We start from the raw sequence: 25,224 nt of genomic DNA on the forward strand, positions 1-25,224 counted from the left end.
AAAAAAAAACAGAAGGCAAAATACCAACCGTTAGTAAGTAAATAATAGATTAAATACAAAGTTAAGCAGCAGTTGTCTAATTAAATAATACAAAGTGTCAAGGTGAAAACCCAAGATACAAGGTGTCAAGTCAAATGCAAAAAGACAGCGCCTAAGGTAATAAGATAAAGAAATGAGAGAAATTAGACAAGTGAAATTGAACTGGATATCGAATAAAAAATTGCACTGCATTATTGCTGTTAAACATATTGATCCAATAAACTGTTGCACACGAACCTTTTTCATGTTTATTCACTAACATCATAAATTAGCATAACTAAGAGATTCTGCACATATGAGCATTAATTCATAATGTACCAGGTATTGGAGTCTGTGTTGTCTGTTTTTTTCCCCATATTTTTGTCTTTGCCTGAAACACCATTGGCATTTGATAGGAAGCGCACCTCATCTTTAAATCTGTAAAACGGATGGCATGACTTTCAGCATGATTTATATTTTTGTATGTTTGAATGTGTGATATGGTTATGAGGTCATTCTTCACTGGCGCAGGCGCAGGCGCTTTCGGAAAAACCCGTTTCTTCGTCAATATGTAGCTACTGCGCCGCCTGTTTGTCGGTGCACCTCAAACCTCCTCTACGGATGTTCTTCTATTGAATCTGTCAACATTTAAGGATAATAGGGTTACATGTATTTCTTATTTCAAACACGAGACGGATTTACGCCGAGGACCCTTTCATCGTTGATGGTTGACAGTTGTGCTGTGGATACAATATAGGTAGGTCGCTCGGCACCCGGCACCGCTCTACTTTAGCCAGGACATGAGAGGCTATGTTGCTAATTGTTAGCAAAACTAGACAGGCAGCGGACAGCAGCTAGCAACTCGCCAGCGTTGTGCTGACAGCTGCCTGAAAGTCAGCACTAAAATTATGACTAAAAAGTGAGCTGTAACGATAAAAACGTGCTACTGTTGTCAACGTTTCAGATAACGTTTGGTTGAATGGGGGCAGGTAGGAGGTGGGTCTATGTTTTTTAGGCCCTCAGCAAGACCCGCCTAGCTTAGGTTAGCCAGTAGTGGCGCTATTTGTCACTACCAGATAGCTCTCCAACCGGCGTCACACTGAGCTAACGTACCCAGTAGGTTGGCACAGCTTGTACCGATGCGGACTAACTGTCCATAAATATTAAATGCAGATCTTAATTACCATCGGACACATATATGTAAAACGTCGTACGATGTGTGGTGCGTGATATATCTATTAAATTCTTTCTGTACGCTGGCAGTGGGGTGGAATATATTTAAAAAGACGTGACGTGGATTCATCGTTGGTTAACGTTCCTCCAGTTAGGGATCAGCTAACGTCAGCTAACTAGCTCTGGGCTATCTACTCTCGTTAGCAAGCTAACAAAGAGCCATTGCTCCTCCTTGCTTTGTATGCTCGATGTTGCCATCTCAAATACCTGTGGTTTCACTTATCAAGCGGTGAAGAAATGGGTACGTACAATAAGTTTATATTTAATAAAGGATCGGTTCAATTTCGCTTGTGTTGTTTTGGGTATAGTAATATTGTTAAACTCACAAGGTTTGGTACTGACGTTGGGGTTGCCTGCGCTGGTAATGGCTGCAAACATCGCAGGGTTGGATGGCAAGTTAATCACAAGATTACCATTTTCCGCCTGCAGGTTAAAAACATAACTGGTGCCGTTTTACATCTCTCTAAACGAGTTTTACATGCACAGTCTAAATGTTGCAAGGTCAGTACCTTTGTAAACATTTTAGATACGGCGTAATACACAGATACAATTTTCAGAGGTTATCACGTACTTAATTTGCAGAGTATGAGTTTCAAGTTTACAATGTGTCGTTATTAGTTTGTAAACGCTGGTTCCTACTTAACTTGTGATTAAATGGGAGGCAATTGTGGGTTAGTGTGTCATGAGCTACAGCAGGGCTATGGAATGCATTTTGAATATGTGCCACAGGAAATAGTTGCACCTCAGTATCTGTATGTACTTCTTATAGATGAAAGGTGTCACTAGGCATTGCTGAAAGAAAAAGAAACATTTCCTGTTTTCATACTGGTATCAAAGCTTCTGCAACCATATGCCCCTGTTACTTGTTGTGACATGACATTTCTTTCATCTCTTATGTATCATCCATTGAAACAGTGATTGTGTGCAGTTTATTGAAATGCATTTGTCAGCCAACCTAAGAGACAGTTCATGATGACCATCAGTACTGTTTCTCAGCAATGCCTTTCATGAAAGCAGTGGCTTTTATCTCAGTGTGTACTGTAAATTGCACTTGCGAACACTGTTGTTGTGTTACAAATACTGTTGACATTTGACATAGCATTAGTTACTTCAGAGACATGATGGTTTTCTCTTTTTTTTCTCCTGCAGTGAAACTGGACCCAGGCAGATTCAGAGTGCCGGGCAGGTCTGCCTTTGCCAACAGTAGAACATTGGGTTCCTGTTGAAGGCTGTGCGTGTTTGTTCCCCAACAGTAATTCCTTATGCTGAGAAGAAGCTGCACCCTGTGTCTTACAGGATGGATGATGTGGACTTGAGGGGACCTGTGTATCTTCATCAACGCTCTGTTTCCAGTTGTGGTGTTGAATCCTTTACTGTATACAAGAGAACACCTCCCATCCTACACCTCCAGTCCCTGGACCTTATAAATAAAGACTGTCTTTAGGACAAGAGAAGCAGAAGGCTAAAATAAAAGTTGCACAACTTTACCTTTTTATTAAAAACAAAACAAAAAGTAGACCAGCACTGCTTTCAGAAGCTTATATGAAAGAGATGGAACTACCTTTATTTTAATTTTTCAATTATTGGACCCCCTTTCTCTTGGTGTGGGTGGTGGGATGTCGGAGAAGCCAGACAGCAAAATGGTGAAGTTCCTGGCTCCCCCTCAGAAGAGTGGAAATGGCCCCAGTTCTGGTTCAGATTCAATGGTGAATGAATGCCGGCCGGCAGAAGTGAGACGCCGGCATCACACTATGGAACGTGACAGATGTAACCCTGAACACCGTTTCTTGCGACGCAGTGTCATCAGCGATTCCAATGCAACAGCATTGGCCTTACCATTACCCAGCAAGATCCCCATCCCTGCACCCCAAAGGGTACGGGAAGCAGTTCCTCAGCGGCAACAGGCTGCTCCCTCTGCTCATTTGCCAAGGGCTGCACCAAGCTTAGCGCTTAATGAGGAGTCTGCTGTCAGTGGAAGAGGACAAGAAGGAAAAGATGTAAAAATACCAGATGTGAATGTTGTGCCTTCAGAGCAGGAGCCTGCCACTGTACAAGACATCATTGATGGAGAGGTGATGGTCGCAGCCCGATCTGCACCATGCTTGGGGACAGAAGCGCCGAGTCAAACAGAACCTGAAAGCAGTACTGAGGTAAAGGTCCATCATGAAGAAGAAGGTGAAGAGGGAGATAAGGAGTCTGCCAAGGCACGAGCAGAGGCAGAGCAGAGAGAAGCTGAGAAAAGAGTTCAGGAAGATATCGAAGAGGCAGAGACCAAAGCAGTGGGAACATCACCTGATGGGCGTTTCTTAAAGTTCGACATAGAGATCGGACGTGGCTCCTTCAAGACTGTCTACAAGGGCTTGGACACTGAGACCACAGTGGAGGTGGCTTGGTGTGAGCTACAGGTATGAATGAATTACACCAATTACTGTCTGTCAATGCTATCACAATCAGCCTTTAATAGTCATTTAGATTATTATGGGTATTTTTTACTGAAACTGTATGACTGCATGACTGCCCTTCAAGCATTTGCATCCCCTCTTATAAAGTCCATTTCCTTTTCAAGGCTTAATAGGCATGTTAAAGTAGAGTAAAGGGTCTGTTACACATCAGGCTTGCTTTAGCCACAGTCACTTTTACTTCCTATCTGAGACACAAGATCAGCATTTCCCTTTTAGTGATTCGTTTTGCATTTGTAGGCAAAAAATAGATATACTGGCCATTTCCTGTTTCATTTACATGCTATATTTCTGCAGGATTTTACTAAACATGGTTTTCAGCCCACTCAAAATCAACTGTTTGTTCTGGTTGACTTTTTAGTCATTAGTAATTAGTCTTAACTTGATCATACATTGTAAGTTGTACACTTTGTATCAAAAGTTGCACTTAATTTAGTTTTCATTTTCAGGGGGAAATATTAAGCAGGGCCATGTTATTCACTTTTGGTACACACTAATTTTAGGAGGTGCTACACAGTGTGGAGCAACACTCTAGTCTGGATTAGGGCTGCAGCTATCGAAAATTTTAGTATTCGAGTATTCTACTGAAAATCTCATCGATTAATCGAGTAATCGGATAAAATACATTTTTGTTTAGTTAAAGAGCAGTTATTTTTCAAATATTTTTTTTTCTCTTTAAGAAATATAATTTTCTGATACAGCATGTCAATAAGAGCACTTGCTTTGGTAGCTCCAAAATCTGTAAACACACTTTGACACATTTTTTGTGCCTTGTACATCTCATCAAATGTTGCGGACCCAAATGGCACCCGTTTTGTAGAATGACGCATACGTCTCCATACTCCAGAAAAGAAGCTAGATTTGTTGCTAGTTGCTATTTTGTAAAAGAGGTAGCTTGAGGGGTCTGAAAACTCTCTTAATATGGCCTCAGTTCTATTTGAAATACCACTCTTTGATCTTTTTTTAAATTGAACGGTTCCTCGAGGCGGAGAAAATTACTCAAGTAATTTTTGTAATCGAGTACCTCGAATCATTCATGGAATCAGAATCAGTATTGGGAGGAGTAAAATAAGCAGCAGAAAACAGTCGTACTTCAGATTAAATCTGATTGGCAAGAAGTGTCTTGCATTAGTAGATGCCCAAAGTTACAAAGGCTTGCTTAATTATTTAAACAGCTTTACTTTAGGTGACACATCATACACTGTAAATCACATTGGACTAGGTTCAGGGTTAGCCTTGCTTTTTCATCAATTCTACCCATGCAGAACACATATCATGTATTTATGGCAATTACCTCCTATAACCATTTTTGCACTTACAGATGAAAACAAAGTACAATATCTTTCCTTCTGGCATACTAAGCTTGATACACGAAGCCCTTTAGGGAGTGTATCTAATCCTGAATGGTTCGAAATTCTGTAAAACTTTCAGGAAAAACTGCCAGTGTTATAGTTTAAATCAGTAGTTTTATGGGCTAAGTGACATATCTTTTACAAACACAACCAGATCTATATGTTGTCTTTAACCTTTTTGAACCTTAATATAGTCACTGAATTTAACTACTGAATGTAATTTCTCCATGAAGTTAATGCTTCTGTATGTGGAAAAAATCATCATTTTGTGTTAATCCTACATCAGACCAAAAATAAGTGATTTAACTGCTAGTGAAAAAAAACTGTAGCCCTGCTGTCGGTCCAGTGAAAGTAGCTCCATGGCCCACAGCAAAGTCTGACCTCATTTATATCGTGAATGTTTGCTTTTACTGTCACGCTTTTACCCTGCCATGAGAGGCGAAGGCCTGACACGACAGCAGAGGAAACCAGCGCTCTGCATGCACTCTGGTTTCAGAACAATGTGAAGATTACAGACACGTGCCCCTCCCCCCTCACACACACACAGCGAATCAAGCGCATGCTCAGTGCATTCCTGCTCTGAATGCCTGTGTGAATGCAAAATGGGTCACATTCCTCATGGAGGAATCTCCTGTATGAAGTGCAAAAGTCTGGCCTGCTACTAAACGATCAGGCCTCCTCAAACCCTTTGAACTCTTTGACTTTTTTGAGCATTTACAAAACAAAGAATTTTTTAAACTATAAATTACTCTCCTTTTGGTTGTTCTTGTTTGGATTACACTCGGCCCTGCTATCTCTTTTTCAGTTTATGTCTGTACCATGTTTGAAGAGGAAGCTGAGTAATTTGTGATTTCTGGTTAATGGAATAAGCGTTTGATTGATTGGCTGTATACTGAGGTAGTTTTTTCTTTTTATCAAAAAGGAAACGACCCTTGCCCATGACCTCCTAAGAACTAGCTGATTAAAAATAAAAGAAACACAGAAAAGTCATAAATGCGGCCTTCTGTTTTGTAGACGATGAATCACACTAATGGATACGTGTTAAGTACTTCTCTTTTGAGGATTACCTTAGAAATGCCAAAGAAATGATTCATCACAGTGCTTTCATTTGGATGAGTAGCTGCTTAGTTTTATGGTCCTGGTCTCCTCTCAATTCTAAAATGTAACCTGACACTCCTTCCCCCTTTGTTTGCTGTAAATTCAAAAGTTTCCAACTGTTAAGCTACACACGAGAGCTGAAATCCCCTCCCACATGTTTGTTAAAGCTGTCCCATGATCAACCCTGTGCTACAGTGACAGTGTTCATACATCCTTAGGACATGTTGAGGAAAATGTAATAATTGTTCTAGAATAATCTTAAGTCTTCAGTGTCTTTTCATTTAATCACAGACATTGTCTCTCATTGTCAGAGGTTTTTGACACCTGAAAAATTGTATTTTCTACTTTTGTGCTGACATTTTATAAACAGTGCAAAGTTTCCTTGAAGCAAACTGATTTTACCTGAAGCGATGTTTAAATTTCATAGTTAAAGAAAAGAGTGGAGGCTCATCAGTTGATTAACTTCTTGTTTTGTTTCCTGTTGATGCCAGATCAGTGATGCAGAAAGTAATCAGCCTTTCCACTTGCCTGCTCAGAGTGAAATCTAGTGTCATCTGGAAGCAGCAGCCATTTCTTTTCGCCTTTCTGCTACTGCAACAGGTCCAACAGGTTCTCTCTCCTGAAAGCTTTATGTAGTATGACTAGGTTTTAAATTTAAAATCTAAGTGTTGTGAGATTAAATCTACTTTATTTGTCACTTCTTAAAGTAAAACTGAGACTGACTGAATTTTAGTCATTTATTTGAAATGTGTGCTGTCATGATCTGAGGTGAATCTGTTACTGCGTGTTTTGTTCAGTTCTGAAGTAGTTAAGATTTGTCTCTTCAGACCAGTGCGTCGGGTTGATGTTCAAACCACTTTACTTCTCTTTTCCTCAAGCTACCATGACTAACATTTTAGAATGTCCAAAATTGTCAGCATGATAGGCCATCTGTCTGCAATCGTCCCAGGATTTCTCGGCGTCCACCCTTTTTCACCCACCCTTGAACCCACACATTTGTTTGGGATCTCACGTTGCAGGCATGTCTGAACAATAAGTAGGTCACCGCACAGAGGAAGTCGAGGGAGAGAAAAAAAAAAAGAATAAATGTAGGAGCCTCCCCTTTCTCGCTCACTCATCCATCTTTAACTTTGTCATCCTCCGCTCGTTGCCTCCCCAGCTCCTTCCTCTGCAGTTCTGACTGGAGCCAAACATTGAAAGTTGAGGAAGAGAACCTGGGGCATCCCTTAAAAAGCTGCTTGTCCGGCTGGCAAGTGAAGATCTGCTGTTGGTGCCACTTTAATACAGAGTAGTGTAACACAAGATGTTCTTTTTAAACATGCGAGGCTAATTTTAAGTGCTAGAAGCAACAAATATGATGACACATGTCCTGATGAGTTACAGATCAGTACTTATTAGTCCCTTAAATTAAAAAATCAAACAGACTAATCTGCCACACTGTGCTGCTTGTACAGTTTTCCATTAACAGGAGAAATGATCAGTGCTGTTTTGTATCTAAAAATACAAGTAGCAAACTATCCCTCCTGCTATTTTAGAAATATCAGCATTTTTTCTGCCTAAGTCATTGTGGGTTAGTGATGGGCTGTGGATTTGACTCGATGACCTACATTTACAGTTTGATGCACTGAAAGAACTTCAGTGGAATGAGCCTGTTATTGTACGTCACTTTATGAAAGGTACAGATAACCACAGCTTTACAAAAAGAGCACAAAGATGAACTGACACATAACTGTTTACCCAGAATTTATGGCCTGCTTTTCATATGACTATCTGTGTAGGAGGTTATGAACTTTCAAAGTTCTTCAATCTATTTTGAATCACTGACCCAGATTTTTGGAATGAATATGTACTTTCAAAACCAAGTACATCTTCAGCACATAAAAATTGTGAACAATAAAGCTCAGTTTGGTGGTTACTTTTCGGTATGTTAAGGTGATTGTAGATTAAATTTATGCACATACCAGAAGGCCTGGAGTTGAGGCATTCATCTTGGCTAGGATGTTCTTTGATTGGAGCTGCTTAACAGTATTTTTTCACTCAACTGGAGCCTTTGTAGGTCACACTAGGCTGAAAGGATCATTCTAGATCATAGTTTTCTTTAATGAAATGACAGAAACATCTGTTTTTGGATTGGCTTAGGAGGTATCTGCTGTAAGAATTATGTAAAAGGTCACAAAACTGTAGAGACTGTGCTGAGGGGTCTGGATTTTAAGCATTCGCAATTCTAGTTAGAGGTGCCCCAGTCTGATATTGATATCAGATATCGGTCCGATATCAGCAAAAAACAAGTATCAGATTATATTGGAATGCATCTAAAATCTCCGACATAAGCACTCCGATGTAAGCAGTCCACTCCTGATTTATTTAGGCTATTTTCTGGGTCTTCTAATTTATTCTTTATTTTATTCAATTACTAGTATTTTCTTATGTTTAATGTTAAAATTTCTGTTACCCATTGGTTAATAATAAATGGGTCAGTTTTTCCTCATACCTACTGTTGTTGACTACTGTTCTTTGAATAATATCACTTAATCAAACCTTTTCTAACATGACAGACATACTACAAAATAAGTAATAAAAGTATGCATGTTTAATGCTGATATCCTATCGGATTAATATTGGTATCGGCCAATACTCAACGCTGCATTATCGGTATCATATCGGAAGTGAAAATGTAATATCGGGACATCCCTAGTTCTAGTTCTAGTTCTAGTTTTTGTTGTACACTTGTGGTCCTAGTGAGTGGAGTGCAAAAACAAACAGAACACAATTCAAAGTCATCACATCCTGCCTCCTGTTAGTGGTAATTTAGTTACTATTTATTTTTCTCTTTAAACAGATACCTACATGGACGTGTAGCTAACAATCAGTTAAAGATCAGACACTTTAGTTGAGTAACAAATCCTCTTGATGTTATGTTGTGAAAGCCAATCAGTTCTTAGATAACCCCGACTTCCTGAACCCTCCTGCAAGTATTGATCTTACCTCAGTTCTGCAAACGAGCATTTAAAAAGTCAGTACCTCTTGAGGACGAACCTAAAATGCTTGCATTTAAACTTTTTATAAGTTCTGCCGCGTACAATCTCTGTACAATTTACTGTCAACTTACACTCACCACAAATGGACACACAGACTTTACCCAGGAGGAAAGAAATGATGAAAGAGTTTTTTTGGGGTTTTTTTTGCAGACGTCAGTGATGCACAGTCTTGGCTGAAAGGTTGTAACCTTGTTTGCTGATGGGCTCTGAGATTTACATATTAATACATCTTTCATTTGGCATCACATATTTATGTGATATTGAACATCAGAAATCTCTGTACTCACAGCAGATATGATGCACTTAATGTGATCGATGGGATAAAATTATGAGGTGTAGCTGATTAAACATGTCCTCTCCCTTCAGGCCCTTCCCTGTTACCCACACTCTCACCACTGTTACCCGTCGGGCCAAATCTAACCCTCAGTGTCAACCTCAGAGCCAACTTCAGAGCAGGGACCTGACAGCGCCAGGCCTTGGCATGATCACAGGCTTTTTTCACTCAGTCTATTTTTAGGCTTGTTGAGTTATTTATGATGGCCTTTGCCTGGAAGCAGCGTTTTCATCTTTGCTTTGGTGATACAGTAGAAACAGACTATAGACTTTATTTCCAGAGGCTGGAAACATTTCATGTCATGATGTTGATTATATGGTACTGATCATGGTTCAGATTGATTTTCCATGTAATGAGCTGTGTTATATGGCTGTATATTATTCATAAAAACATTAGACAAACCGCAACATCAGATCATCATAGTTCTTAATAGAATAGTATAGAATAAAATAGAATTTTCTCTGAATTCTTGAATTGGATTTTGTCATTGAGCACAATATTGATGAATTGATCAAAGGTCACATTGAACTAACTCTCCAGCCCCCTTACCCCTGTCTTGCATCATATCTTGTCATATTATTGAACAAAAACATCCAAATAGACCTAAATTTATCGCTCTGGTTTGAACCTTGAGTTGAGCAGTTTAAACAGATTGAGTGTTTTCCAGGATGTGGTTATCTTGACTCTTGAGCTGCTCTTGCATACACCTTTATTCAACTTGAAGTTACTCAATGCTGAGATTGGACAAAGGTCTCAGTTGTCTTGTGTATAGAACCTGTTCCATCTTTTAATCATTTGGTCGGTATTTATGAATCATCTGTTTAGACTGAGAAGTTATATAATTTTAATAACTCTGGCTTCACCTGCATCAGCTTGTTGAGGGTGTGACACTGCACTGGAGCACTGAGGAACGTGATCTTTGATAAATGCGCTGCTGAATCTGCAGAGGAGTCAAAACAAAGTGCTGACAGATCTGATTTAAAAGATAGAGCGCTTAAGAATTTAAACTTCTTGTTTACAGTCAATCTCATGCATTTGCACAAGTATATTTTTCCTATTTACTCTTTGTCTTACTTTAAACTCACTAGAGAAGGGAAGAGATTTTTTTACAGCTGAGTTATATCTGAACAACAGTCAATCTGAGGCTTCGTTGGTGTTCAGCTCCTTAGTGAGCTGACTCATGAACCCTCTGCCAAAGCTGCTGTTACTCATGTGCAGCTGGCATTTCCCCTCCGAGTGCCAACCCAATATGTTTCCTAATTTGTGGACAATCACCGCCCCTCCCATGAAACAGTATGACAAATATGATGACACCACAGAGCACAGAAAAGGATCCTGACAGAATCAATGAAAGAGCCTCAAAGTGATATATCAGGCTATGAACTACAACCGCAGTCTGATTAGATATGAGAAGACAACCTGGTTCAACATTTTCTGTATTCTTTCTGTATTCCAGTCTTTGAAAGAAATGTCGTTCATCAGACAAAATGATTTTGCGGGACCCTTCTGATCTCCTTACAGAGTCAGCGGACATAAAAGTAATCACTTCAGGCACTCCTTCCTGTCCTTCGCTGTGCTCACCCAACAACCTGTTCAGTTTAATGGCTTTCAACGCCCTTTGCTCTTTTTAATCTTTCACTGTGTAATAATATTATTTTATCACACTGTTTCTGTTTAATCATCTAGACTTTTTATTCTTTGTTTTTGTTTTTTATTACCACAGTGAGATAGTGGTTTTATCCTGCTTTCACCTTGGTGTCTGTCTTTATTCTCCCTTGTGTAAGAGCTGCTTTGATTTGTTTCCTTTTTTTTGCTTTTCATCTTATTTTTATCCTCGAGCACATGGCCATTTTAGTATTAAAGGGACAGTTCAGTTTTTTTGAAGTGGGGTTGTATAAGCTCTATGTGACCACTAAGGACATTAGATACAGTAGAAAGTTGTCTCCTCTCCCTCAGTAAGACACAGACTGTAATTGATGCTGACGAGGAAATAGACGCTAACAGGGAAATACCTTACCAGATTCAAAGGCTATTTTCTCTGCCTACAAGAACTAAAATCAAAAAGTAATACCACAGTTTAAGAGTATGCTACATAGAATAATTTTTAAGTGCATTAAGTCTTCGGAAATATAAACATTTATCCGGACCTAACTCACTGGTCATGTCTCCTTCCGCGCAGCGCTAGTGCTGAAAACGCCGGCTTACTGTTTAGACGGCAACGGTGTGAGGAGCGTATTAGAAAAATCCCACTCTGTAGGCCGTTTTCAAAAGTTTACATTTTAGGTCGGCAGAAACACCGTTTCCGTGTAAACGCGAGGCTGAAACGCAACAAAACTTTTGCGTTTCACCCTAACACCGTTGTCGTGTAAACGGCCCCTTACTGAGGGAGAGGAGACACCTTCCTACTGTATCTAATGTCCTTAGTGGTCACATAGAGCTCATACAACCCCACTTCAAAAAAACTGAACTGTCCCTTTAAGAAATGATTTGCTAAACAGAAATGTCCTCACCCTTCTGCTACTTTTATAAGCTAGTCCTTGTAGCTCTTTTAACAGCAAACATTCAACTTGTATAGCAGTGATGACTCCCTCATGCCCTCTTGTTTCTCATTTTGTTTCTGATCACTTTGTGACCACACAGTGTTGCAAATACCACTCACAGGAGCTGGAGTGCTTTTTTGTTGCAGAAGTTGAAGTAAATGTCAGATTCACAGGTGAATGTCTTATCTGTTTAAAAGAATGCAGTTTGTAAACTAGCCTGGACATGTTGGGGGCAAACATTTAAAGGAGATCTCACTTGTGCCAGAAGTGAAATTGCTGTGAGTAGTACAGTAGTTTGGTATTTGTGGGGGTTGGGGGGGCTGAACACCCCAAGGCTAGTAGTGCAGAGGATGCAAATGGTGACTGACTGATGGGGAATGTGCATGACGTTGCATATGTTGTGCTGAAAGATAAAGTCGAACCACAGCCCCACAAAATCAGTGCTCTGGAAAGTAGGTTATAGTCCACCTACACGATGGAGCCTCCATCTCACTCCCATCTTTCCTCTCCTGTAGTTTCCTGACTTTGTTCTCTTTTTCACTGTCTTCTCGCCTTGTGCTCCTGCACAGTTCCCCTTTATTTCTGAATTTGTTTGGGCCAACTTGACATTAGAAATTGGATGCATCTAACCACAAACCTCAAAGCTTTAGCATTATCAGGTATTACAGTCTCGAAGAAATGTCAGTCCCTGGAAACTTCTCTATCTCATACAAAGGGCAGATTCTCTCCACTTACAAATGGGCTGAATTTCCTGGACAGTCTGGCCGGGGTCCATGTCTCCAGGGGTTTCAGGGAGGCCTGTGGCTGCATGGTTTAAATGGGCTTGTCTTGCTGGTATGGGTTTGCTGTGAATGTAGGTCACACCAGGAATTAGTCAGGAAACTTGAGCAGGGCGGCTGTACACATTCCAGTTTTTTGTTAATTCGCAGACCCTTGAAAGGCATTCTTGCTCATGCCTATTTAAATATCAGTCTTTTCAAATCCCACTGGACAAACAATGGGACCAGCTCAGCAGACATTTTTCTGTTATTCATTAATCGTTTAGCTACCATACATTGTTCCCTTGAGTTCATTACCCTGTTCAGACAACAGGCGGTGTTTGCATCAGTATTCATTTGCATCTCAGTCTCTCACAGTTTATAATGTTAGCAGTGATAAAACATTTTTCCCATAGCTGAAGCATGAGTCTGACCAGATTTACCTTCTGTTTCAAGTAGTTATTATTAGGGATTGGGTACTTTTCACATTTGAAAGAATATGCATGGTACCTTGGTGTCGATCCGTACCAATTTTTCGGTACTTTTGCATGTTTATGAAATAATAAATATTGATTTTTTTTAATAATAAAATCTCATAGTTTTTCAATTTTACATATTTATTCTTCAATATATTAACTTGCAACACTGTGTTCATGTCCAGCATGGAAAAATGCCTACTCTTCCACTTTCTTACAGTCACAAGGATGCATTTAAACAGGGTACTGTTTGATATTATGGGAATCAATACTCTGTACTATCTTCTCAGTCAGTACCTATAAAAGTACCTAATTTGGTACCCATCTCTAGTTGTATGAACTGGGAATTTTTCTACATCTGAGAATGTTATAGTTTCTCACATATAGTGATGTTTTGTCCAGATAAGATTTTTTCCTTTGTAGCTGAAGCCCTAAAGTTAGATATCTGGGAAACAGTTAAAGCAGTGTCAGTAGGTGTACAAGCTTGTTTTCTTCTTTTGTCTCTGGTACTGTTTCATTCCTTCAAATTAAACTGTGTAGCTCTATCAATAAATCTGCCTTCTGTCATGTTTATAGTTAAATTATTTCCTTTTCTTTCTTCCCTACAGGATCGTAAGCTTTCAAAGACAGAGAGGCAGCGCTTTAAGGAGGAAGCTGGGATGTTAAAGGGGCTACAGCATCCCAACATCGTCCGCTTTTACGACTCCTGGGAGGGACCTTCCAAAGGCAGGAAGTGCATAGTACTGGTCACTGAACTCATGACATCTGGCACACTCAAAACGTGAGTTTCTGACTTAATAAAGCCTCAATGAACACTTTCATTTCTTCAACAAATCAGTTGATTTTTCAAGAACTGCCAGTGCAATCTAACATGTTAAAATATGAAACTTGGCCATAGATCCATTATTTCAACAGTTGAAATCAATATATTTGCATTTGCTCATGTTAGGTGCTTAAATCAAGACTTTTACAGGAAAATTTAACATGTTCTTACATCACCTGATCTGTGTTTCTCAAGATAAATATGAAAATTATGCTCTGTCTATTTTAGATATCTGAAGCGGTTCAAGGTGATGAAAATTAAAGTGCTGCGCAGCTGGTGTCGACAGATCCTCAAGGGACTTCACTTTCTTCACACTCGGGCTCCCCCCATCATCCACAGGGACCTGAAGTGCGACAACATTTTCATCACAGGCCCGACAGGATCAGTGAAGATTGGAGACTTGGGGCTGGCCACGCTAAAGCGTGCATCATTTGCAAAGAGTGTTATAGGTACGACTCCAATGCCATTTCCACCTCTCACTTTCTGTCCTGCAGTGGGACAGTCCCTGCTTCCAAGGTCATGTTTTGTATTGAAGTTGATTGTGTTAAAGAGGGTCATTTCCTTGATGGTGTGGTTCAAAAACAGACCACAGCTTTTCAGCTGTCTCTCAAACCACAGCTCAAATGGAGGCCAAATATTGTGGTGATCTATGTGAGATAACCACAAGGCTTTCTGTCTTTGCATTTACATTGCAACTCTATCAAGTTTCTGCACAGAGTATTTCTGTTCTATGTTTCTCAAAAAAAGAGAGGGTGTTTTTTTCCAGGCATCTACTGACTGTAAGTAGCGCCTAACATTTCTCATATTGTTAAATATGACTATCACTTTTATACAAAAAAAAGATGTCATGCCTTCTTGCAGGCTAACTTGGCCATGGCTTAAGGTATGGCCTTTGTTTTTGTCTTAGACTGGTCTTTGTTCTGTGGTTTGGAAATATGTGGTCTGTTTGAAAGTGTTATCAATAATGTTTAACATCTCTTTCTATGGGTTTGCCTCAACAGGTTTTTTTTCCCCTAGTGTGTGTCTCTTACTGTCTCTTAAGATATTGAAGGACCGCAGAATCTTTGTGTCCAGGGAGTCCCCCCCCCCTTCTCTTTGTCAGCCTGTACCCCTTGTGTTTTTGTTTCTTTTATTTTTATTTGATTTTTCCCCCATTTCTGGGCATATTCTTAAAATGTAGGCTCTAGCTTCAGCTGTGCCCCATTCTGCTGTTTGGAATGAATAGGGTACTGCTGGTCATTGAGTAAGTATGAACTTTTATGGGCCTGGTAAGTGTGACAGTGTGCTGTAACACACCAATATCAAAAAATTATTTCCAACCAAAATAACCAAGAGTTTTTCTGTGTAAGACCTGAGATTAGATGTAAAGAGATTAATGAGAAGAATTCTGCCAATGTGCATAGACACACTGCTGAGTAGAGTTACTAGCTATGGGACCTGCTTCTCTCAGCCTTAAATGTAACAGTTTCCTCCTGCAGGTCAAAAGGAGAAGGTAAGTCAAACTTCAAAAGGTGAGTGTACAATGGAAGTAAATGTTAATAAGGTTGTAAGGTCTTGACAAAAGTTATTTCCATAGCTAGTCCTATCATGTGGCATGGATCATTGGCATTCCTTTGTTCAGTCTGTACTCAGTCTGTACTGACGGTTACTCTCAGGGGCCTCATTTGAAATCTTATTTCCAAAAATGCTAATTGAATTAATATCAGTCTACAAGTGTGTTCTGCACATTGGCAAGCCTCAGTCACGTATTGCACATTTTATGGTCTTACACAGACAAACAAGTGCTTTCTTCTCAACGGTCTAACTGAGCCCAGCTTCTCCCTCCTTTTTTGTTTTCTGTCTCTTTTTTGCTTTCCTCCCCCTTTTTTTTCTCTCTCTTCAACTTTCACCTCACAGGTTCAGCAGCAGGAGGCGTCAACAGGCTGGTCACTCTTCTCGTCCTCCTCTTCCTCAACCCCTCATGGGTTAGAGGAGCAGAGGGACTGAGGGCTGTGAGAAGCCCACTCAATCAGTAAGGGGGTTCCAGAGTTCTGAATAGTTGTTTTGATTTAAGGTACCCCTGAGTTCATGGCGCCTGAGATGTATGAGGAGAAGTACGACGAGTCAGTGGATGTGTATGCCTTTGGAATGTGCATGCTGGAGATGGCCACCTCAGAGTACCCGTACTCAGAGTGCCAGAACGCTGCACAGATCTACCGCAGAGTAACCAGCGTAAGTCCACTTTTCAGTCCTCCGTTTCCCCACCTCTGCCCTGCCTTCACCTCTACCAATGTGCCAAGAAGGCTAGTGCCCCGAGTGGTTTTTGTACCCCAGCTGACACATTTCTTACATCTTAGTTATCTACTTTTGTGAAACAAAGATGATTCGATTAAAAAATAAAAAACATCTTCTGAAGAAAAACTCAGACAACCTACAAAAAAATGTTATTGACACTGTCAAACCTTCTTGCTTACCTCATACTGTTTTCTTTTCTGTCTGTCTGAATACTCCTGTGTGTTGGTGGGCTTGTAGCTTTAACTTTTGGATCAGTGATAAGAGGCTGAACATGCATAGTTCGGCTGTTTCTCAAATAGCTCATGGTTAAGTCTTGTGATGATGCCAGAAGGGCCTTAACTCACAAAGAAACAACATAGTAATAGTCTTATTCATGCAACTGAACCTGGCTTACTTTTGAAATGACTAGTCATTGATATGATTCATACTGCAACCTTGTAGATAAAGAGGTTGAACCTGTTCATAGACTGTTATCTACATCATGTGCCTTAAAATCTATACCATTACTCTTAGTTTATTATTAACTACAAAGTACAAGTACTAAAGTCCCTGCCACGTGAGTTTTGTGCTGGATTTTTCTGTTTACTTCTACAGTATTGCCTTCTTAGCGCTCCTTATAATCCACAAATAGCTTGTACTGCAGAGCACTACACACAGTTGACTCAGTGAAGAAAAAGTGTTTTTATGCTGTTGAGTCTACTTTCATGTCACATCGCATGCTCTGGTTTAACAGTATCATGTCTTTGGGATATCAGCTGTTTTTTTTTCTGTCGCACAGCTCAACTCAGCTTTCAGTCTCACTTTACCTTCAGCAGCATGCAGTTTCCTCCCGTATTGACTCAACACCTCTTGCCATCTGTTGTTTTTTTTTACCCTCCTTTATACATCATGTGGCATTCTGTATATTTTAAATTCCACCCTCATGATTTCTTGGATTTATTCTGTGGCCTGCATCTCTCTAAAGACAACCCCTCTTCCTATTGTGATTCTTTTAAAATCAATTTTATAGAACTATGTCAGATAAAAACTGTTTTGATATCTGTCTTGTGTCATCTGCTGAGAAAGACTATGGGTTAGTATGTAAAGTAGGAAAAAAATTCAATGAGATGTAGAACCATTCTCATTTAGTCTTCTGTGTTTCATGTAGGGTGTGAAGCCAGGCAGCTTCGACAAGGTGGCCATCCCTGAAGTAAAGGAGATCATCGAGGGATGTATTCGTCAGAACAAGGATGAGAGGTGTCTAGCTTTTCGAGAAGTTTATCGAAGTAGCTTTCCAGGGAATAGAATATTTAATCACTGTTGTTTTCCGAAATATAGGTACTCAATCAAGGACCTTCTGAACCACGCCTTCTTCCAGGAAGACACAGGGGTACGCGTGGAATTGGCAGAAGAGGATGATGGAGAAATGGAAGCCATCAAGCTGTGGCTGAGAATTGAGGATGTTAAGAAACTTAAGGGGAAGTACAAAGATAACGAAGCAATTGAGTTTTCCTTTGACCTCAACAAAGATGTCCCTGAGGATGTGGCTCAGGAAATGGTGAGTCATTATTTGAAGAAACCACTAAACGTCATCAAAACAGAGTTCTTTTAATGTAATATTTAATATTGCATATTATATTTATCTTCACTGTGTTTGTCATTCAGGTCGAGTCTGGTTATGTGTGTGATGGGGACCACAAGACCATAGCAAAGGCCATCAAGGACAGAGTGTCCCTTATCAGCCGCAAGAGAGCACAGCGGCAGCAGGTGTGTTTACGCACCCAATTGTACATTACATTTATCTCTGTGAAGTTTCACGCGAGTACAGAATATATTTCTAATCCAAGTTGATGGATCCGTGTACCTTTGCTGTTAAGTTTTGAAGCGTCCATCTGTCCAAAAGGATTTTTTTAACTGCTGACTTCCCCCTTAGGTCAGAGAAGATCAGGAGAAGAGAATACTTGAGGAAGAGCAGCAGAGTCAGTTACCACCTGCACAGCAACCAGGCCAGCTGCTGAGCTCTGAGGTTCCCCAGCCCCAGCCAGTGCCACAGCCAGCCTCCTACGTCCCTCCACAACCAACCCCACATAGCACACAGATGTCTGCCCAACCTGCGCCTCAGCAGAGCCTTCAGAGCTCAAACTACAGCACTCCTCAATCAACCCAACTGACCGGCATGCCACAAGGGATCACATATGTCCCCCAATCAACTGGGCAAGTTCCAGCTCCAGTCCAGGGTCAGAGTGCAGCCCCAGTCCAGCCGGAGCCAGAGGAGCCTGAGCCTGAACAACAACATCAACAACTACAGCACACTGCAGGAGGTACTGTGGTTGACTTTGAAATGCCACTTTTAGTTTGATTGATTTCTGAAGTAAAGCTTCCTCTCCTTTTCTCACAGTCAGTCACACAGGAGACAGACTTCCTGGTTCCTCCGTCCTCCATGACGTCCAGCCTCCTCAATCTGAAATCCCACTGAACTCCTCTCCGAGCCAGCACCTTCAGCCCCAGGTGTCCTGCCCACCGACACAAAATGACCAAACGCAACAGCAGCCATTGTCAGTGGTAGGTCATTTTAAGGAATGATTTTCAGACAAATGTATTTTTCTGCTGTATTTGCTTTCTTTGTTTCTAAGTTTGGAAAGCCCTTTTCTGACATACTTTAACTACATCATTTCAAGCTACATTTTGGTATTTTTAGTGTTAACACAACATGTGCCGTTTTTTTTTTTTGAACACAAGGTTCAACCCCAGATGCCAGGAGTCCAGCCTGAAGTTGTGCCAGTTGCGTCCAGTAGCCAGCCCATTCCAGGGCCCCCTCAGCAGGTAAATACTGAATGGCATATCATAATGTCAAATCTGAAGTAAGATGTGTAAAATATGTTCAACTTACAGAGACACACCTTCTCATCATTACCTGAGGGTGTTCACACACACCCTGAATTTAATCCTGAACCGTTGCAGCAGAACTTCAACCACTCGGTCTTCTTAAGCGTGCTTTTCAGAGGGTGACAAGTTAACCTTTAAGCATTTGTTCTCTGCTTCAGGCGCCTATGTTGAAGGCAGCTGAGTGTTCCCATTCCCAAGTGTTCCCATCTCTTCAATTATATAAATCTCCTCAGTTTGCTTTTTTTCCCCTCAAGTTCCCCTCTCTTACCTTGTGTTATGTTTTGTTTCTTATAGTACGGAGTTTACTACCAACCATCGCTTCCCCCTCAGGTAGATAAAATGACCTGTTTTCCTGTTACCACATAGAGAAATACCCACAGCCTTCCAGATAACATGTTCTGAGGAACAAAATAACATTTGTCTGTCCTGGTCTGCACAGCTGACTTATCTTTGTGGACAGTTTTTCATTTGAGGTAGTCATAAAGGGTTTTTAGGCTGAAAAGATGGCATTTATATTCATTAAACAAACTTTGACACAAAAAGCTGTTAGATAAACCAATTATGTGATTTGTCCAGTTGTGTTTTTAAACGGGTAAGTAAGGTGTTAGGAGTACAGTCAGAAAAAAATGATCAGAAATGAATCAAAACACATCTGATAAATTACTCAGTTTTTACCCCTCTGGTTTTAAATCTTATTTCTGCAACTTTTTTTGTACTCTCTCTGTTCTTACAGATTCCCACCCAGCAAGTGATGATGCCTCCCTCCTCACAGCCGTCTCCCCCCCAACAGCAGCAACATCCAGAGAGCAGCACTTCTCTTCCACCGGGACAGACTACAGCTCAAACGCTACCGGTAATACACACCTCAACTGCTCCCACTTTACACGCGTATTTATTTCATTGTGCTTCAAGGCAAACTCATTGATCCCAGAGATTTGCTCTCACACGCATCTCTTTGCAATTTTCATCTTCTGTTTTTGTTTTTGTGATTTTAATTTTGCTTGTGGTGTTAAAAAATCTGTTTTCTTCCCCCCTGCTGGAACAACTGTCACTACCCCGACTGTCCCCTTTTTTCTGTCACTCCTCCTTTCTGCATGCTGCATAATCCTGCTTGACTGTTAGTCTTGGGCCAATGATCCAAGTCCTCCTATCATGTCTCCTCCACTGAATGCAGAGCATCTTTACTTCCTCTATCAGGCAACATGCCTCTCAGTTCTGCAGGTACTCTACAGAGTAAACAACTAGTTTGTGTGGGTGGATGTATGTGGGTCAAGTGTGAAGCATCTATTTAACACCGTTTCCTGTTCCTTTTCCTGTTCCTTTCATCCTTTAAACAAAAAGCTTCAGGGCAAATGTTTTCTCAAATTTTGCAATTAATGAAAGTTTAAGATACAAATACACAATTTTTGGCTAATACCCCTGGTTAGAACTCAGCTAAAGTCATGACAACCACTACTTACACAAAAAAAAAATCCCTGAAATATTGAACGGTGCTATTTCCTGTTATATTTTGAGGGTGTAAACGAAGAGCTATCCCGACAACCCCACAGCTCAAAGGTTTTACTTGAAGTTTTTAAAATTTTCATGATGAATCAACACAGTATTTATTTACATGCCGAAAGACATTAGGTAGCAGATTCAAAATTCTTCTTATTAAAAAGAGCTGGAGCTGGAAATTTATAGATCTGCTGTTCACGCAAAGTGCAGCAGAGTAAAATGGCCACACTGAAGGAAATCAAATGAGAACAACGCAGCACAGCGGCAATATTTACACTCAGCCTGAGAGCTGATTAATGGCGTCTCACGCAGCACCACATTTAGAGAGCACCCTGGTTAAACAGCTACCTCTGGTGGACGGTCAGGTGTAGATTTTACTTTTCTGTAAAGTCACTACATAATGTCAGAAATGACACATAATGGTGTTGATTACAAAAATCAGCAAAAAAAAAATAAGTTTCTGGTGTAAATGCTTTAAATAATTTGAAAAGAGTCATCCCCAAACTGTAGACACCCCTCTTTAAACATTTGCTTTTACTAGAAGTGCTACATTTGATGGCTTGATAAACATTTCTGTGTTTCAGGCCCCTGCAAGTGTTTCTCAGTCTTTACCAGCTGAACAGCCCCCAGGATCCTCTGCTCTTGTGCCCCCATCTGTTGAGAGGTGAGAAGGGCGTTTGTTTATATAGAGGTTAAAAACAGTTTTCATGATTTGGGTCAGATCTAAGTCACTGCTCCATTTTTCCTTCAGCTGCCTGTCAGATGCAGCTTCAGGTCTAAGTGATGGCAATGACGGAAGTTCTACATCTGGAGGTCGCCACGAGGGGCGCTCGCTGAAACGTCATCAGCGGCGATCTGTGCGCAGTCGATCCCGTCACGAGAAGACTGCAAGGGCCAAGCTGAACGTTCTGAGTGTACGCATCCATATGTTTAATTTCATCCATATTCTGCTATACGCTTTCATCTCTGAACAGTTTTAACCTGAATGTTTGTTTTGCAGATCTCTAATGTGGGAGACAGAGTAGCCGAGTGCCAGCTGGAAACACACAACAGGAAGATGGTCACATTCAGATTCGACCTTGATGGTGACAATCCAGAGGAGATTGCACAGATCATGGTAGCTGTTCTTTTGTTTTCGTCACGTAATCATTTGGGAAATTATAGTTAACTGTAACTCATCTAGAAAAAAGTGAATGGACCTACCAAAAACATCTTTTTCCTTTTTCTTTTTAAAACTTCTGAAATACCCAGTTGCATTCAAAACTCTTGGCATCATTGTTTAAAGTTCTTTATTGAAGATATTTTGTGTTCGCTTTTAGGTTGCAAGCGAGTTCATCTTAGAGAGTGAGAGAGAGTCATTCATCGAGCAGGTCCGTGAAGTCATAGAAATGGCCGATGAAAAAGGAGAGGGCATGAAGGAAGGCTTTCCTCAGGTATTTCTTAACTTCACAGTAACAAATACACCAATTATAGTCATTGAACTTCTGATCCACACTTGGTGAACCTGAGCTTAAACAGCTGCCTTTTATCTCTTTCCAGATTAATAATCAGCAACAAGCTGAGCTGTCTGTTCCCATGCTACCAGGTAAAGAAACCTTCATCCAACAAATATGAGTCTTTCAGTTTTCAAGTCCGGCTCCAACCTTATACTGGATCCTTCTTTTGTTTTTCCTCAGGCATTTCCCCAAGTACCACAGCCCAGGTGGTGCATTCAGCAGGAAGAAGGTTCATAGTCAGTCCCGTACCAGAGTCTCGTCTCAAAGAACAGTTCTTTGGCGCTCCTTCAGCAAACACCTCCTTTGGAGATGAACCTGCCCCAGGTGAGAGAAAAGGAAATTCGGAGTAACCGATGTCATTCACGGTCAGCAAGTTGCAGTCGTGCTCTCTTAATAAGCTTGCATCAAGATTTTTAAATATGCAAAACTCCAGAAATCTGACATTTAAGATATCAAAGGTCCTGGTTTAGTAAAACTGCAATGCTTCTGCTTGATTTTAAGGATTAAGTGTTTGTTGTTCTGCTTTCCAGCTGCTCCCTCCATGACTTTGGGCCTTTCCCTGTCTGCTCCCTCTGGGATTCTGCAGCAGGCTTTCAGTAAAATGAAGCAGGAACACGGGGAGCGAGGCAGCACCCTTGAATTTCCTGCAGATAAACAACCAGAAACTAAGCCGTCCTCCGAGGCTGCACTCTGTCCAAGCTCTAAAAATGTCCTGCCGCCTTCAGAAGCTGCTGCCCCCACGACTGGCTCTACATTTCCTGCAACATCCTCCCCACCTTCTTCGACTGGGAGGGTTTCTCCTCCCCCTGTGTCCTCTCAGACTCCAGCTCCTGTCCCCAGTGATCCCAGTCCCCCTCCTCATTCTCTCCATGAAACAGCCCCCTCACAGCTACCAGCAGCTACAAACATCCCTCCCTCGTCCTCCACTGTTTCTCCTCCATCCGCTCAGACCTCCGTCCCTGCGGTAGCTGCACCTCAGCAGAGCAGCAGCTCTTCATCTGCCTCCTCTGTTCCTAATGTCGCACCAAGCAGTACAAACACTGCCCCTGCTCCAGAGCAGCAGCCTTTCAATGTTGCTGCTCCATCTTCTCAGCCTGTAAATTCATCCATCCATGCACCGCAGAGTCAACCCATTCCCATTTCTAGCCAGCCCCCTCCTCCCAATCAGAGCCAGGCCCAGCCACAGCCAGCAGAGTCAGAGGGGGCTGAGCTCCAAACCAAAACTGCAGGCAGGGACGATATCCAAGCTCTAGACAAGAAACTCCGGTCACTCTTCAAAGACCAGAGCTCTGCTTCGACCTCTTCATCTATTGACCCTGGTCAGAGCGGGGGCACATCCTCTCCTCCCACTGGTACTTCTTCCCCTCCACCTGGAGCTGCACTGATGCCACCGTCTAACCTTCCCCTCCCCTCTGGAGTGCAGGGGGTTCTCGGCCCCTCCACCACCCCTGGACAAGGAATGACTCCTGCAGGACATGCACAGACACCTCCAACAAAGCCCAGGGCACAGGTTGGGAAAAGTTGCGGCCTTCCAAGAATAAATAACAAAAATGATGTTAAGTGAAACAAATGTCCTAAACTCAGCTTCTCATTTTTATTTTTAGACTTTACCTACTGGTTTTGATCCCGCTGCTACACCCCCCTCTGACATTGTACCTCCATTCCCTGGACCAAATCAGGTACTTCATATTATCCCACCTGCTCTGTTTTGATGTTTACATGCGCACTTAATTGTTTATATTAATCTTTTTGTGCCACTCTGCAGTCACAGCAGCCCTTGGGTAATTTGGACGCTGAATTGAGGAGAGCTTTGAGCCCTGAGACTGTTCAGGGAGGTAACAGAGTCCAGGCCCCCGCGTCTGGTTTCACTCTTGGACGTTTCCAAGTGAGTTCATGAGCTTGAAATGCTTCTGATTGATTGATCCAGGCAAAAACAGCCTAACAGAGTTTATTTATTCAAATCTTTTCTCTCCCTCAGGTGTCTGTTGCTGCTGATGGTGCATCGAGCAGTGCTCCACATCCCTCCAGCGTTGTATCTTCTTCTTCACTGACACCATCTTCAACCTCCTCCTCATCTTCATCCACGTCATCCTCCTCACCCTCGAGTCCAGAAAATACCCTCCACCGGTCCTCCTCTTTATCTAAAGATATCTGCGAAACTGACGCTGTAAATGGAGCCTCATCTTTCCATGCAGCTCCTCCCAGTCAGTCTACCACCATTGGCCGCTTTCAAGTGTCCACGAGCGCCAACACCACATCTGAACCAGCCGCTGGCTCTAAAGTGGGACGTTTTTCTGTCACAGGTGTGTACCAGGTTCATAGCTAATTAGCTAATTTTGAAGACTTATGAAAAAAAAAACACTCCTATCATCCTTTGTGCAAAAATGCAAGATAAATCTTCTACATTGCGGTGGTAAGCAATATTAATGTCTGTGCGTCTTGTTTCCTCCAGTGACCCCGGCTCCAGTGGCTGCAGGTTCCAGTCCTTCACATGGCTCCAGTTTGCAGAACGGGCCCTCATCTTCACCCTCCGATGCTCATAACCCACACGCTCATTACAGTAGTGACAACGATGACTCTGAGAATGAGGATGACGCTTTGCAGAGAGAAATAAGCCGTCTACGGGAAAAGTAAATCATGTTGCCAGTCCTGCTATCAATACCATCATGTTCAATATATATAGGTATTTTCAGCCTCATTGTGTATCTTCGTTTTTTAATTCCTCTTTTCATTTCGCTCTCAGACATATGATGGAGATCCAGGTCTTGCAAACACGTCAGAAAGAGGAGATCGAAGCCCTGTTCACTCGGATGGGAAAACCTCCTCCTCCTTCTGTCCTCTCCCCTGCTGTTGCCATGGCTGGAGGTCGTCGTAGGCGCAAAAGCCACAAGTCAGCTCGCAGCAGTGGACAGCCCAGCCCCAATCATTCAGGTACAAATCCTGCAGCTGAGACAAGTTAAATA

The 25,224-nt window shown here is 41.5% G+C and overlaps 1 protein-coding gene across 3 annotated transcripts in view; it reads left to right on the forward strand.

Moving 5' to 3' along the window:
* Positions 1–563: 563 nt before the first annotated feature.
* LOC141796926 (serine/threonine-protein kinase WNK1-like) overlaps positions 564–25,224 on the forward strand; it is a 28,290-nt gene continuing 3,629 nt past the window's right edge. Inside the window, exons 1-25 of one of the 3 annotated variants that reach the window (XM_074678263.1) lie at positions 564–775; positions 2,401–3,656; positions 13,915–14,087; positions 14,358–14,578; positions 16,183–16,340; positions 17,551–17,639; positions 17,721–17,940; positions 18,048–18,149; positions 18,316–18,703; positions 18,781–18,944; positions 19,122–19,205; positions 19,563–19,598; positions 20,002–20,121; positions 21,350–21,429; positions 21,517–21,679; positions 21,766–21,882; positions 22,085–22,198; positions 22,305–22,350; positions 22,442–22,585; positions 22,792–23,771; positions 23,866–23,940; positions 24,027–24,146; positions 24,240–24,564; positions 24,714–24,891; positions 25,005–25,192. In XM_074678263.1, the coding sequence (XP_074534364.1) occupies positions 2,868–3,656; positions 13,915–14,087; positions 14,358–14,578; positions 16,183–16,340; positions 17,551–17,639; positions 17,721–17,940; positions 18,048–18,149; positions 18,316–18,703; positions 18,781–18,944; positions 19,122–19,205; positions 19,563–19,598; positions 20,002–20,121; positions 21,350–21,429; positions 21,517–21,679; positions 21,766–21,882; positions 22,085–22,198; positions 22,305–22,350; positions 22,442–22,585; positions 22,792–23,771; positions 23,866–23,940; positions 24,027–24,146; positions 24,240–24,564; positions 24,714–24,891; positions 25,005–25,192 (5,074 nt within the window). In that variant the 5' untranslated portion in view covers positions 564–775; positions 2,401–2,867. Of the gene's footprint in view, positions 776–1,113; positions 1,493–2,400; positions 3,657–13,914; positions 14,088–14,357; positions 14,579–16,182; positions 16,341–17,550; positions 17,640–17,720; positions 17,941–18,047; positions 18,150–18,315; positions 18,704–18,780; positions 18,945–19,121; positions 19,206–19,562; positions 19,599–20,001; positions 20,122–21,349; positions 21,430–21,516; positions 21,680–21,765; positions 21,883–22,084; positions 22,199–22,304; positions 22,351–22,441; positions 22,586–22,791; positions 23,772–23,865; positions 23,941–24,026; positions 24,147–24,239; positions 24,565–24,713; positions 24,892–25,004; positions 25,193–25,224 lie in introns of those variants that run through there. The other 2 variants (XM_074678265.1, XM_074678266.1) reach the window with 2 other exon arrangements.

Source organism: Halichoeres trimaculatus, unplaced genomic scaffold, assembly GCF_033239565.1.
Source record: "Halichoeres trimaculatus isolate MK-OKI-2021-1 unplaced genomic scaffold, fHalTri1.1 fHalTri1_scaffold_10, whole genome shotgun sequence".
NCBI lineage: Eukaryota > Metazoa > Chordata > Actinopteri > Labriformes > Labridae > Halichoeres > Halichoeres trimaculatus.